Source organism: Peromyscus californicus, unplaced genomic scaffold (genome assembly GCF_007827085.1).
Source record: "Peromyscus californicus insignis strain IS unplaced genomic scaffold, ASM782708v3 Scaffold_5__1_contigs__length_169319896, whole genome shotgun sequence".
Lineage (NCBI taxonomy): Eukaryota > Metazoa > Chordata > Mammalia > Rodentia > Cricetidae > Peromyscus > Peromyscus californicus.
This window is the reverse complement of record NW_026294573.1, coordinates 61,629,199-61,642,539: the sequence shown is the minus strand read 5'-3', so window position 1 is coordinate 61,642,539 and position 13,341 is coordinate 61,629,199. Positions and strand designations below refer to the sequence as shown.

At 39.8% G+C, this 13,341-nt stretch overlaps 1 protein-coding gene across 1 annotated transcript; it reads left to right on the top strand.

Moving 5' to 3' along the window:
- Positions 1 to 6,644: 6,644 nt before the first annotated feature.
- Positions 6,645 to 12,541, top strand: Dmrta1 (DMRT like family A1). The gene is made up of 2 exons (XM_052718377.1): positions 6,645 to 7,857; positions 11,132 to 12,541. The coding sequence occupies exons 1-2, from the start codon at positions 7,224 to 7,226 to the stop codon at positions 11,974 to 11,976; spliced, it is 1,479 nt and encodes a 492-aa protein (XP_052574337.1). The 5' UTR covers positions 6,645 to 7,223; the 3' UTR covers positions 11,977 to 12,541.
- Positions 12,542 to 13,341: the final 800 nt, after the last annotated feature.

Here is a 13,341-nt window from a genome sequence, read left to right as displayed (position 1 = left end):
GAATTACAGGCGTTTGTGACCTTCCTGATATAGATGATGGGCTCTTCTGAACTCTGGTGTTTTGCAAGAACAGTATGGGCTCTTAACCGTGGAGACATTTCTTAAACCCCATGTTTTGGTTTTTAAATGGTACTGCTGTTAAGTGGGACTATTTGATTCTGATAAGTAAGCCAACAAGTGCCACTTTTGAGTCACTGTGTCACAGGCAGGGCTACCCAACAGGCTGTTTTAACTTGCACTGCAGTGGGCACCAGGCTGAATTGTGGAGAAGTCTGAATTTAGTAAGGAGTCTGAGTACTATACTATCTTGAGGATTAATTCTCTCATAAAACGCGTTTTCTTTTTTGTAAAAGGATAATATAAGGGGCCTCAATAAGGAGCCTTGAGCATCATGTATGCTACACAATAAACAGCTCTTAAAAATTAGCCATGGATCCCAGAGCAGTGCCATGCCCCACTATTCCCAGATATTTGGAAGCTGAGATGAGAGGATAGCTTGAGCTCAAGAATTCAAGGCTTGTAGATTCTCCTCCAGGACCCATGCCTGTACTTACCCTGGGTAGTTGGCTAGGTTTCCAGGAGGCAAGATTACCTCTTGTTGATCAAGTCTTAATTCCAATTAGAGTCCCGGGTTGACGCCAAAGTATTTATACTATTACTACAGCCTTAGGATTATCGTGCCATGCTGGTCATTGTTGTGGTGCTTGGGTGTACCAGCACCGGGTAGGACTATTGGTTGCTCACTCCTTTTTATAAGCTTGTGTGGAGCCTTCTGGTACCAAACTACATTATAAACATTTGTCCTTACACCCACAGATAAGTGTAGACCTCACCGCTCATCAAGGAAACTTCTCTTTCCAACAGATAGAGACCATCACAACTGATCAAAATGAGAATCATGGAGCCCAGTCACAAAGAATATATCTATAATACACAGTATCTACACCAAAGGCTTGGGGATTACTTCAGAAGAGGAGTAGAGAGATTGTAAGGGGTGGAGGAACTGAGAGTTTGCTGTGTGATTCTGTCTCCTAGAGATGTCACAAGCTACAACCCATAAAATCTCACCAATATGACTGTCTGAACATGAGCTGCACAAGGATAACACCAATAGACATGTTCAAGTGGAGGGGCAAAAGCCCACAGGGCCTCAACCTTACACAAATGTCACAGGCAACTAATGCATGTTGAGGTGGGGCAGAAATAGTACTGGATAACCAAATGATCATCCATGAAAACATACATACAAGTAGCCTTATATAGGCTGATCTGGTTTTATTTAGAAAAAAACAAATGTGTGTATACATATATTTGTATAAATGCAACAACAGTTAATGAAAAAAAGGCCACAAATATGAAAGAAAGCAAGGAGGTATGTGGGAGTGTTTGGAGGCAAGAGGGAGAGGAAAAATGATATAATTATATTACAATCTCAAAAAAATAAGAGAAATAATTAAAAAAGAAAGTGCCACAAGTTCTATACACTATTCACACAATAGACTTAGATTTGTTGGAATTAAAAAAAAAAGGATTGTATTTAAACACGTGTTTACAAGTAACTACAATAACATCTAATTCTTTTGATAGTTTGCAAGTCAAAAGATTCTTTAGTAGAGGTTTGGTTAATTCATCAATTTTGTACCAGTCTGTAGTTTTCCTACAGAGCCATCAGGGTATGTCATAATGATTGGAGATTTTGCTACAGTTTGCTTTAATTACCTTAGACACAGTCCACCAGAGATCTGGAAATCACTTTTTATGAGATAAAATTTTGTAGGATTATCTTCCTCTTAGAATTTCAGGTTTATTACTCTTAGCTCAGGAGAGTGAAACATCAGTTTCTTAGCAAGTATACACATATAGGGGTGGTGTTGGTGAGGAGCTGAACCACTTGTTAGAATTCAAATTCATGGACACTTTAGGAAAGGAATTTTGTGACACAAACCAAAAGTTTTAAAAGTATTTGCAAACTTTATTTCAGTACTTATGCCTAGGAAGATTTATTCTAAAGGAATAATTTGCTCTATAAATCATTTTTAAGGAGTACATATTAGCCGGGCGGTGGTGGCGCACGCCTTTAATCCCAGCACTCGGGAGGCAGAGCCAGGCGGATCTCTGTGAGTTCGAGGCCAGCCTGGGCTACCAAGTGAGTCCCAGGAAAGGCGCAAAGCTACACAGAGAAACCCTGTCTCGAAAAACCAAAAAAAAAAAAAAAAAAAAAAAAAAAAAGGAGTACATATTCATCTCCCTTAAACCAGGGAGAAATGAAATAATATCAATATTGCGAGGTAGAATAATTAAGTATAGTAAGATTAAACATGAAAAATCAGGTTGGCGTTTCTGTCATCTTGCACAATGTAGCCTCTGAATAATGACAATGTTCACTAACACCCCAGACAAACTCAGGAAAGGACAAGTGTATTCAAAATCTGCCTCTGGTCATCTGACAAGCCATGGTGTTGCCACATGTAGTCTGGCTTGGAAAGCCTTGGTCTAAATGGACCATGTAAGATATTCTCTCAGGTATTCCAAACCAAAGGAATGAATTGTACATCTTAATGCACGTAAAACTAGGCCATGAAGAACTTTCCCACTCAAATGCCTACTCCTCTTACAAAACCTTCCTTCAGTCTAGTACAGTTCATTTGTCCTTTATCAACCATTTATCTGAGAACACGGCATCCTCTCTTTTTTTCTTGGACTTCTGTCAATTGCAGTCTGTGCTCATTTTCTGTGGATTTCTGCTTTGTATATTCAATTCTATATCACAAGGAGACTCTCTGTTAGGCTCATTTTTTTTTCCTCTTCAAGAGTATCTGTATTTTGCCCTAAAGTCTTCCCAAAGCATTATTTGGTAAAATGTATGGAAGTGTAACAATAGTCAAATAAAGAAAACAAAATGCTATTTGGAAATTTGAGTTGTAGATTATAGAAATAGAACTATTTTAGAAGCACTAGAAGAATTAGCATGAAAACCTGAAGATTGAAATAGAAATTGAGATTCAGGATGTTTTGTCTTATTCTGACTCAGATCTCAGAAGGGGAGAACCTGTGGAAGAAAAAAAAAACATACTTGAGGCAATTCCCCTGTGAGAGCTGGGATAGTGCTAGTTGAAGTTCAGACAGCTGTAGTGAGAAACATTATGAAAGGGATGCAGACAGGTAGTTATGGGACTCTTTATAGGTCAAGAACATTAATGAAAAATAACTACGGGCTAGACTAAAAAATGAAACGAACCACAGTTTTGGAAGCATCCTTGGAACTGACTTGTATTCACCTGTCAATGGGGAGAGCAAAGCTGAATGGATACATGGTTGCACCCAAGACTTCCTGTTAGTGTCAGAGGGAGAGTAAAGCTGAATGGATACTTGGCTACACCCAGCACTTCCTGTTAGCATCAGAGGCAGACCTGCCGCCCCATCCCTCCAGGTCCGTGGTTGGCACTGCACAACAACAACAAAATATCAGTTGACTTCCAGGGCCCAGGGTAACAAGGGAATTAGAACTGCAATAAAGCCGATCTTTAAGAAAAAGAAGAACAGGTGCTTTTGAGTTTGGGAAACATTATATTTATTAGTGGCCTTTTCTCACTTCTGATACAGCCCACTGGTTTTCACTCACCAGATGATCATTTAGAACACATTTGAAAATGAAATAGCTGTAATACACACTGTTTAATTAAAAATACCACCTTTTCACTTAATGAAAGTGATGCCCCTGTTAAATTGTAGCTGTTAACATCTTCTTAGTGTGACTTACCAGAAAAGGGACAGTGTTCAATTGCTGCCTGATGGACCAAAAAGAGGAAAAAATTATATAATTTGAGGGAAAGAGGGAACATATAGTATAAGATGAGAAATGAGGAAAAGTGGGGGTCCTGGGTAAAGGGAAGGTAAGGGAAGGAGGAATGAAAAAGATTTGGGCTTTTCAGTATGTCTGAGTAATACATGGGAATCCTTGATCCAGCTTTGGGTTTGAAGTTGGGCTAATTTTGCTCACTTTGCCCTCATGATAGTCTATGCCTTCTCCTCATAGCAGTAGCTTTTGACGAGCACAACTGATATATAATAAACTTGTGGTATTTAATGTATATATTAGATGACTTTAGACATATGTATGTATAAGTAAAAAACCATTACAACAATTAAAATGATACCACACTGATTGTCTCCCTTTTTTCTTCTGATCTTTTGTCATCTCTTCTTTCCATTTTTCTGTGCTCTTGCTTATCCCAGGGAACACGTGCTGGTGAGTTTTAACATTGATTTCTTGAATTCTGAGTAAATCAAACTGCACCATGTAACATCCTTTTTGTCTTCTTTCTTTCCCACATAATAATTATTTTTAGGACCATTATGCCACAGAATGCACTTTCAGATCCTTTTATCTGTGATGCTAGATATAAGTCAAAGTTAATGTTTTGCATGCAAATGCCCAATTGTTCTGGCAAAGCCTGCTGGGAGAACAGTCTTTATCAACTGAGATATCTCAGCATGTTTGCCAAACTCTAGTTGTATCTTTATGTGTAGATGTTTGTCTAGACAGTTTCATTCTATTGGTTTTTTCCGCTTTACACCAGTATTACCATTTTGACTGCCATGATTTTGAAATAATTCTTGGAACAAGTTAATGTTTCCCCTATAACTTTATTCTTTTCTAAAAATATTTTGGGCTCTAATAAAATTTTTCCTCTGCACTTTCATATGAATTTAAGAGAGGACCTGACAGTTTCTGTGAAAAAAATCTGATGGAATTTTTTATCTTGAAGACTGAATAATTTATAGATTAATTTAGACAGACTTACTATCTTAACTATTTTCTTATTCATGAACACAGTTCTTTAGTTTATATTAGCAAAGCTTTGTTAGTTTCAATTTTTTATAAATTTCATTATAAATAGCTCAAATGTGATTTGAATGCTGCTATAAATAGGTTTATTTCCTCCATTAACTTAATGACCATTTGACTTTATTTCAATATACAGAAATGCAATGATTTTGAATATTCATCTTATATTTAGCAAACTTTCAAAAGCCACTTCTTAGTTTTAGGAATTTTTTTCAAAAAAGTTTTGCATATATATATATATGCAATATATACATATATATATATTTCACATCACCTAAAGATAGGGTGTATCTTATGATGTTCATCTGCTCTGAATAACTTCAGGGTGATTTTTCTTGCCTGGTGGCATTGGCCACTATTTCCAGTAGAATGGAGCCTAAGTGCTGAGAGTGGACTTCTGTTTTGTTCTGTTCCTGGTCTTAGGGAGAAGGCTTTTATTCACTTCGAGTTAGCCTTGCTGTGCTCTGCATGCCAAGAGTGTCTGCTGGCTGAGTTTAAAATCATAAATAGAAGCACACGTGTCTTCTATACCATGTGTGTTCATCTCCATCACTTCAGTTCTTCTTTCAAATTGCCCACATTTTACTCCAATACACTTACTTAAAAACTAGTTTTCTTTTCTTGAATGAAAACTACTATCACTTATTATAAGTGTAAGGTAGCATCAGGATCTAATACAAAGAGAAAACTATTACTAAATTTTAGAGCTACTTTAAATGTGGAGGCTTTTTTGCAGGCACATTACGAAGCATACACAAGTGAGGAAAATGCAAAGATGCTTTTGCCAATCTGAACATTTTTCTTTATGTAACTGATTCTTAAAATGAATATGAAAGGGGACTTCATACTATTATTCACATTATTATGTCTCAAGTAGCATTAAAAACCCATCTTTCATATGTTGGTGATTAGTTCCACAGCTGAGAATCACTAGACCTTAGGCAGATTTGAAAACATTTGGTTATCACAAATTCCAGAGGGCTCAGGTAGTCCTTGGTATTGATTATAGGTCCCCATCCCCATGCCAGTTTAAGAGTCACTACAAACAAATCAGAATACTTGGGTTGGGGTAACTGTGTATTTTTATTCCCAAGGTCATTCCAGTGATTAGGAAGGGTAGTATGTCTTTGTGAGAGGATGTCTGTATGGTAGGAGGTGATGGCGGTAGTGGTGAAGATTTGGAGTGGGCAGGTGGGAGTCATCCAGATTGTCTGACCTGGAATTATGAAATAATTAAAATAGAATGATTATTTGCCATTTTTAGGGCTAGAGTATGACTTCCTGTTAAAGCAGTTGGATGTGTTCATGAGGACCTGTCAGAGTGCTGACTCTCCCTTTCATTTACTACACTCAGGAATTTTCTGCTTCAAATGCTCCTTTGGTTTAGAATCAATGTGATCCCCTCTGAACAATTAAACCCTTTAAATGTATAGCTCAAGCATGCATTTTTGACAGCATAAAGATTGATCTTCATGGCCCTCCTCAGTATCTCACAAGAGAAATATGAAGTATTTTTTTGAGAGAGCTTTAACACAATTGCTACCCATAAGTAGTTCCAGAGAAGAGCTTCACAGCGGCCTTGACAGCAAATGTCTCAAGCATACTCCCTTGTACAGCCCGCATTTGCACGTGTAAATAAATAGAAAGCACATGAAGCAGTTTGACTCGGAATCAGCTCTCTTGTTTATACACTCTTCGTAAGCCGTCTCAGGAGCTATTTAAAATAACTTTCCAATGAGCAGCGGCCACAGTCTTCCAAGCTGTGTTGTGTCTTTTTGTCACATTGGTCTCTTGACTTCATCTAGAAACGGGAAAGGAGAGAAGTAAAAAACACAGATCTTCCAACTTAGTAGAAACACGGAGCTTGAGAAAGAACTTCAAATCTTGCTTAAATTAGGACAGTAAAGGGAAGGTAGGGAGATTATTTTATAATCCATTCCTTGGGGGAACTGGTGGGGTTAGACCATGGGGTTGAGAGGTTTCTTTTTTTCCATAATGGGTCTTTCAACCTCATCAGGACAGTTTCTAATCTTTCCCATAGGCCACCTCCCAGAAAGTCCCCACTCTCCGCCCCAGGCCCTCCCCTGGCCTTCTTCCTTGGCCAGCCAACAGGGTGGGCGGGGTGGCCTCTCCAGCCTGCCCCTCCTGGGCTCAGGAGACTGGCAGAGCTCGGGACAACTATCCCAGCGTCTGGACTCAGAGGCTCAGTGACTGGCTGTGCGGTCAGGTTCTGGACGAGGCAGTTTCCTGCTCTGGGCCAGGAGACTAAACTCTTCGGTGTGCAGAGCTGGACAGCAGGACCTAGGCGGGTTCACAGCCTGCATCCTACCGGTAGCTCCTTGCGGGTCGCTACTCTTAGAGGCGCCTTCTCAGAATGGAGCAGTTTCCTTTAGGCCGTAGGGACCGCAGCGGCGGCTGCCGACCCCACTTGGCTCCTGGGCTGCGGGCCGCCCCACCTGCATCGCCCGCGCGCCCGCTGCCGTCGGGGATCCCGGTGTCCGCGGCTTTTCTGCGGCCGCCCGGCCTGTTCCTGCGATCGGCCGCCAGCGCGGGTCGCGGAGGATGCCCTCCGGGCCCGGGGCTGGATAGGGCGCTGGGGGCGGTGGGCTGCGGCTACCCGCGGACCCCGAAGTGCGCCCGCTGTCGCAATCACGGCGTGGTGTCTGCGCTCAAGGGCCACAAGCGCTTCTGCCGCTGGCGGGACTGCGCGTGTGCCAAGTGCACTTTGATCGCAGAGCGCCAGCGCGTCATGGCCGCGCAGGTGGCGCTGCGCAGGCAGCAGGCGCAGGAGGAGAGCGAGGCCCGTGGGCTGCACCGGCTCCTGTACTCGGGGCCGTCGGGGTCCGGGGCTCCGGCGTCGGGGGGCAGCGGCAGGAACGCGAGTCCCCAGGCCGTACGCAGGCCTGAGGCTATGGCTGTGCTCGGAGCGGGTGCTTCAAGGCACCCCGGGAGCCGGGAGGTACCCGCTTTCGAGGTTTTCCAGCAAGATTATGCGGAGGCAAAGCAGGGTGAGTTCTGTTTGGTTTGCTTTTCGTGCGAGAAAATGACTGTTCTGGAAGGATGCTCTGAAATGAGCAGCAGCTCCCTAAAGGTGGGCAGAAAGTTGTTCGAAAGAAGCGATGAGGTTCAGGGATGTGAATCTGCAACGTGGATGGCTAGATGGAGGCTAGGTACCAAGCTTTCACAAACAGAAGAACGGTTTGTTTCCGACTTATAGAGAAAGATAATGAAAAAAATGAAACGTGGATGATCGCAGCCGCAGGCTCGCCCTGGGGATGGATTTAGGTGCAGTCTGCTTTGATTTTGTGTGGGCAGAACTTCAGCAGGTGTTGAGAGAGAACTTTAGCGAGTGTACTTGCACTCTTTCCAGTTGTAAAAACCACCGTGAGGCTTCTTGTCTTGCACAGGAAACCCGTTGACTGGTTATTGTGATGTTCTTGGCTTTGGTGACAACGTTTTGTCATCAGCTAGAACTTAAGAAACAATCTGAAATTACCCTGCTCCCCCACCCCCACCCCCGCCCCATCCCTTTTTAATTCTTTAAGCACAATTCCCAGAGGAGTGGAAAGCTTTAGGGACTGGATTTAGTTTATGTTGGAAATAAGTTTAAGCCGTCCAGAAAGCCAAACCATTGGCAAGAACGTCAGTTTACAGCTGGAGCGATCTCAACAGAGTGGTTGTAGCACTGCTGTGTAGTTTCTGACAGCAAAGTTATTATGGTCACTATCTCCTGTTTGGATCTGTACATAAAACGACCCCGAATGAACTTTTCCTGTAATCTTAATGTCATTGTGTTTCCATAAATTTCACAACCCTTCACAGGGCCGATAAGCAGGGAACATTTCCTTTTAATCATTTTGTTAAAGTCCTAAACAGGTTGTATCACACGAAGTTATGAGATAACCGGGCGGTAAGTTACTAATTAGAAACTCTCCTTGGTTGTGAAAATTGCAGATCTTAGCAAAACTGGGTGTAATTTCGAAAGAAGGCCATTTCTGAGTTGAAATTTTGCATTCATTTACGTCAGCTTTTGACACATGCTCTAGTTTATTTCAATAGGCCAATAGACGTTGAGTGTTTCTCATGGACTCATCAAGAGAGACTGAGGAGAAACATTGCCAAACTCTGTCCGAAGAAAAGCAAATGCTGGGGTTCCTTCAGCTAGGCTGGCAATGAGATTTGGCTGGTGGTATGGATTTATGTAAATTTTTGGCACTAAAGCGTTCATTTTACAGGCCTAATGATTTTATTACATTATTCTGCCATGAATATAAAACGCAACTCTATATTTCATAGGCCTCTTCATTGACTTTCTAAATTGACTACCTCCTCTTACACAATAGGCATGAATTATAGTAAGATATTGTATTTAACTTATTCATTCACAAAACAAAGACCTACAGTGATTCAGAGGTGAATAGCATATCCATATGTAAAAGAGCTTTGTGTTCAAAAGAAGGAAGGCTATCAGTGTCTAAAACTACAACAATGAATCAAACAAACAAACAAACAAACAAACAAAACTCCAGAAGTTGAGAGGATAGAGATGAAGGGAATTATACCAAGTATTTAAAAGAAACTTTATTTTCCAAATAGTCACAGACAACCAGTATTTCTTGCCTCCCTCCCTCCCCCCCGGGAGTCCAACCTAAAAGTAATACATTATTTTTAGACAAAACAGCAGAGATGTAATTTTGATACTTCATGTGTTTCAGGAGCTATACTCAATGAATCACATTTATAAGCAAGTGGAATAAAAGAACAATTAGAATTTATTTCCACATGGCAAATGTCATTTGACAAGTGTTTACATTATTTAAAGTTCAAACTATCAGTGCGCAATGTTACAACAGTCACAACTTTTCTTTCATTAAGTATTTGGAGTTTTGGCCCTGAAAGTGCTCAATTGGACATGATTTACATTTTAAACAAACTATAGATGCCTATGGACAGTGTTTGGGACTGTTTCTTCAAGATGCAGGGAAACATCAAAGAATACTGAAGATTGCCATTTCTTTATTATGTTACCATTAAAAATGCTATAGAGACAGAAGGTTGGGAAGAAGTACTACTGAAAGTCTTGGATAGTTTTACCTTTCCAGGGCTAAAGTGTGTGCAAATGACAAGAGGAGATGAAACACAGATAGCATTATTTGGGGTGTGTGTGTACATTGTTATTAGTGTCCTGGTATTAGCTTGCCAGTATAGAACTGAAATATTCTTGTTTTCTTCTTATGCTCAATATGTTGAAATTGAAAAATCAGAGTTTTTAATAAAATGTTTTCTTTTTGTTTAGAAAATTGCTCTTAATATTCCAGTGGGGGTTGTAATGGGTAATAAAGGTCTAATATATTGTTTTTACAGGGTCCATGCAGATTGCGTTCATGAAGTTTGTAATTTTCTATAAGGAGCAATTGGTTTTAAAAATCTTTTCTTAACAGTTGATGTTGACTGAAAAAGAAAATGCATCTTTCACCAGATGTTACAAAGAATGCTATGTTTTATTATTATTATTTCTCCCATAAAATGAAGTACCTAAGTCTCATGCGATTTGTGATTGATGCACCAGGAACATTATGGCTTTAGTTTGGAATGCTTTACAGTCATGTCACCCTGAAAGCACCTGGTCTTCAAATGCCACCAGCAGTTTATTTCCCTACATTATTTAGGCTACTTAAGTATAATTTGAATTGTAAGTGTTAAAATCATTTATTGAAATTTAGCATTAGAACTTAAATAGAATACTCATGTTTAAGCTATGTTTTTTTCTTTTTAATGACTTCTTATCCATAGGTATCTGTTTAACTTAGTTCTTTTTATATAGAGTCTTCATGGGGAAAAAAAGAACATCACTTTGGCAAAAGCAAAGCTTGGACATTTTAGAAAACCTCTGATTCCAAGATGGTGTCACATTGACACGTTTGGGCAACAACAAACTCTGCTCTTTTGATTCCTAAATGTTAAGGGATTTAGGTCCTTACTGTATAACCTTATATTGTGAAATGCATGTAACAACGTTCTCTTCTGTTTGGGCACATGTTAGTTCTGAGCAATCTCTAAAATGTGACTTTCATGAAGATGTTTGTGGGTGGATCAAAATTTCTAATTATATATATATATATATATATATATATATATATATATATATATATATATATATATATATATATATAAAATTATGAGTGAGTGAATTATTTCATCCATCATTGTCTTTGAGTGGGCACTACTATGTTGTGGCAAATTTTTCATATGACTGGTTATTTTCTGTTTTCTTTTCTACAGAACCCCAAGAGAATAACTGTGAGTCATGCCAGAGCAGACATGAAGAACTGGTCTCCAACGCTCACCACCACTCTCTGGAATCATCTCCTAAGGGTAATGGTACCACGGAGAAACGGGGCTTCATGTCATCTATTTCAGAACACTCAGACAAACCCAACATCATCCTGTCTCCTTGCTCCATGGAGCAATCAGGAGGAGAAGACAGTCCCAGGTCCTTCTCTTCCTCTGACCTGGAATCAGGGAATGAAAGTGAGTGGGCCAGAGACTACTTTGCCACCAGAGCCAGCCTTTCCACGGGGACCTCAAGACCACGAGACCCTATCGGAATTCTTACCAGGATTTTTCCAGGTTACAGGCGTAGCCGCCTAGAAGGCATTCTACAGTTCTGCAAGGGAGATGTTGTCCAAGCGATTGAACAGATCTTAAACGGGAAAGAACATAAGCCAGACTGCAGGGACCCAGCACACGCAGAGTTGGAAAACGCAGCCTTCCAGAGAGCTTCAGATTTTAGTCTTGCTGGCATTGGCTTTGGGACTTTAAGTAATAAATCAGTTCTCTCTCCTCTTGAAGCCACGTCTGCTGCTTATGGAGGAGATTCAAGTCTCTACAGTTTCAGTCCTAGACTAGCTTTCAGCCCACTGCGCCTGGCATATTCTTCTCCAGGAAGAGCGCTGTCTGGTTTTGTGTCGCCCTACCTAACGCCTGGACTGGTTCCAGCATTGCCTTTTCGGCCAGCTTTGGATTACTCCTTTCCAGGGATGATTAGGGAGCCGTCCCACCTTCCCAGCAAGCACTTAGTAACTGGTGGTAGACTTTATTTCAGGCCCAATCAGGAACATCTGTAACATATCAGCTCTAACATTCTGTGGTGTTTCTGGAACCATAACACGCGCACGCGCGCACCCCCACCCCATTAATGTGCTTCAGTGAGTATATGAATGGCTTACCAGCCTTAAATACTGTTGTTTTAAGCAATAGACTTTAGACTTGAAGACTTTTCTTTAGCATTTATTAAATCAAAGAAACGTTTGAACATTATATGTGCCTTGAATAAACCTATTTCAGGAAATAATTTTATTTTAAACCAATGAATTTTCTCCATAAATTATCATTTCTATTGTAAAGCCGTACCTGTTTTTATTTTATTGTAGAGTTGGGTTTATAATTGTAAAAATTTGTAAAAGTTAGAACATTTGTAGAAAATGAACCGAGGGGGGATTAAAAACCGAGTTTAATTCTATGTGTTTATTATTCTAAAACAACTCCCTCTCCCTCTCCATGTCTTCCTCCTCCTCCCCAACCCCACCACAGGTGATCAGAAGTCATTCCAAGTATTTAAAACTATTTTATTTGCAGATAAATGATCAGTAGTAAGTAAACCCAATAAATTTGAATATATTCTTTTTGGAATGTCTGACTTTTCACTCTCTAGCTACTATTTGTAAAAAGGAAAACATTTTCAAACAATTCTCTTTAAAGACAACATTGTAAATACACGAAGTACTATTGGGTCATAAGAAACAAGACCCTGCCCTCTTCTGGCCACTATCACAAACTGCAACTCAGTTCTGAGGAAATTAGAAACATCTGGTTTTCTGTTATAGGCTAGCAAGTTTATGAAATAACTATTTTGGATCATGTTGCATTCAATTATCATGTTGTGGAATAGATTTCTATTGAAGATGATTTTAATTTTTGAGTAGCTTATGCTTGTATCTGGGGAAAATAGTCCTTTTCATTTGTTTGAGATAATAAGGTTACCCATTCTCAAAGGTGAAAATAATTTTAAGAAAACTAAAATATCGGCTCAGACAAATATCTACTAATTTTGTATGAAGTATATTTAATGCATTAAGGAGAGACAAAAATCTCCAAAGGGCAGTAACTTTTTTTTTTTTAATTTAGAGGTGGTGTGGCGTCTTTAGACATACATTTTGTTCTCCGCCTGAGTCATTTGAAAGTCATCCATCAAGCTGGTCATTTCAACACCTGTACAAAGTTTTCCTCATATGCCATTGTTTTTAAAAGGACAATGGCTGTATTGTTATTGTGAGGAATAGTGAAAATCCAGATGTGGTAGGAATTAGAGACATCTTAATCTGAGTAGCAAGAATTGCTAGAAATTTCTTTACTTATATTTATGTTTGTATGTTTTTTCTATGAAGCTAATACATTTTCACAGTGTATTTTACCTACAAATATCATAATGC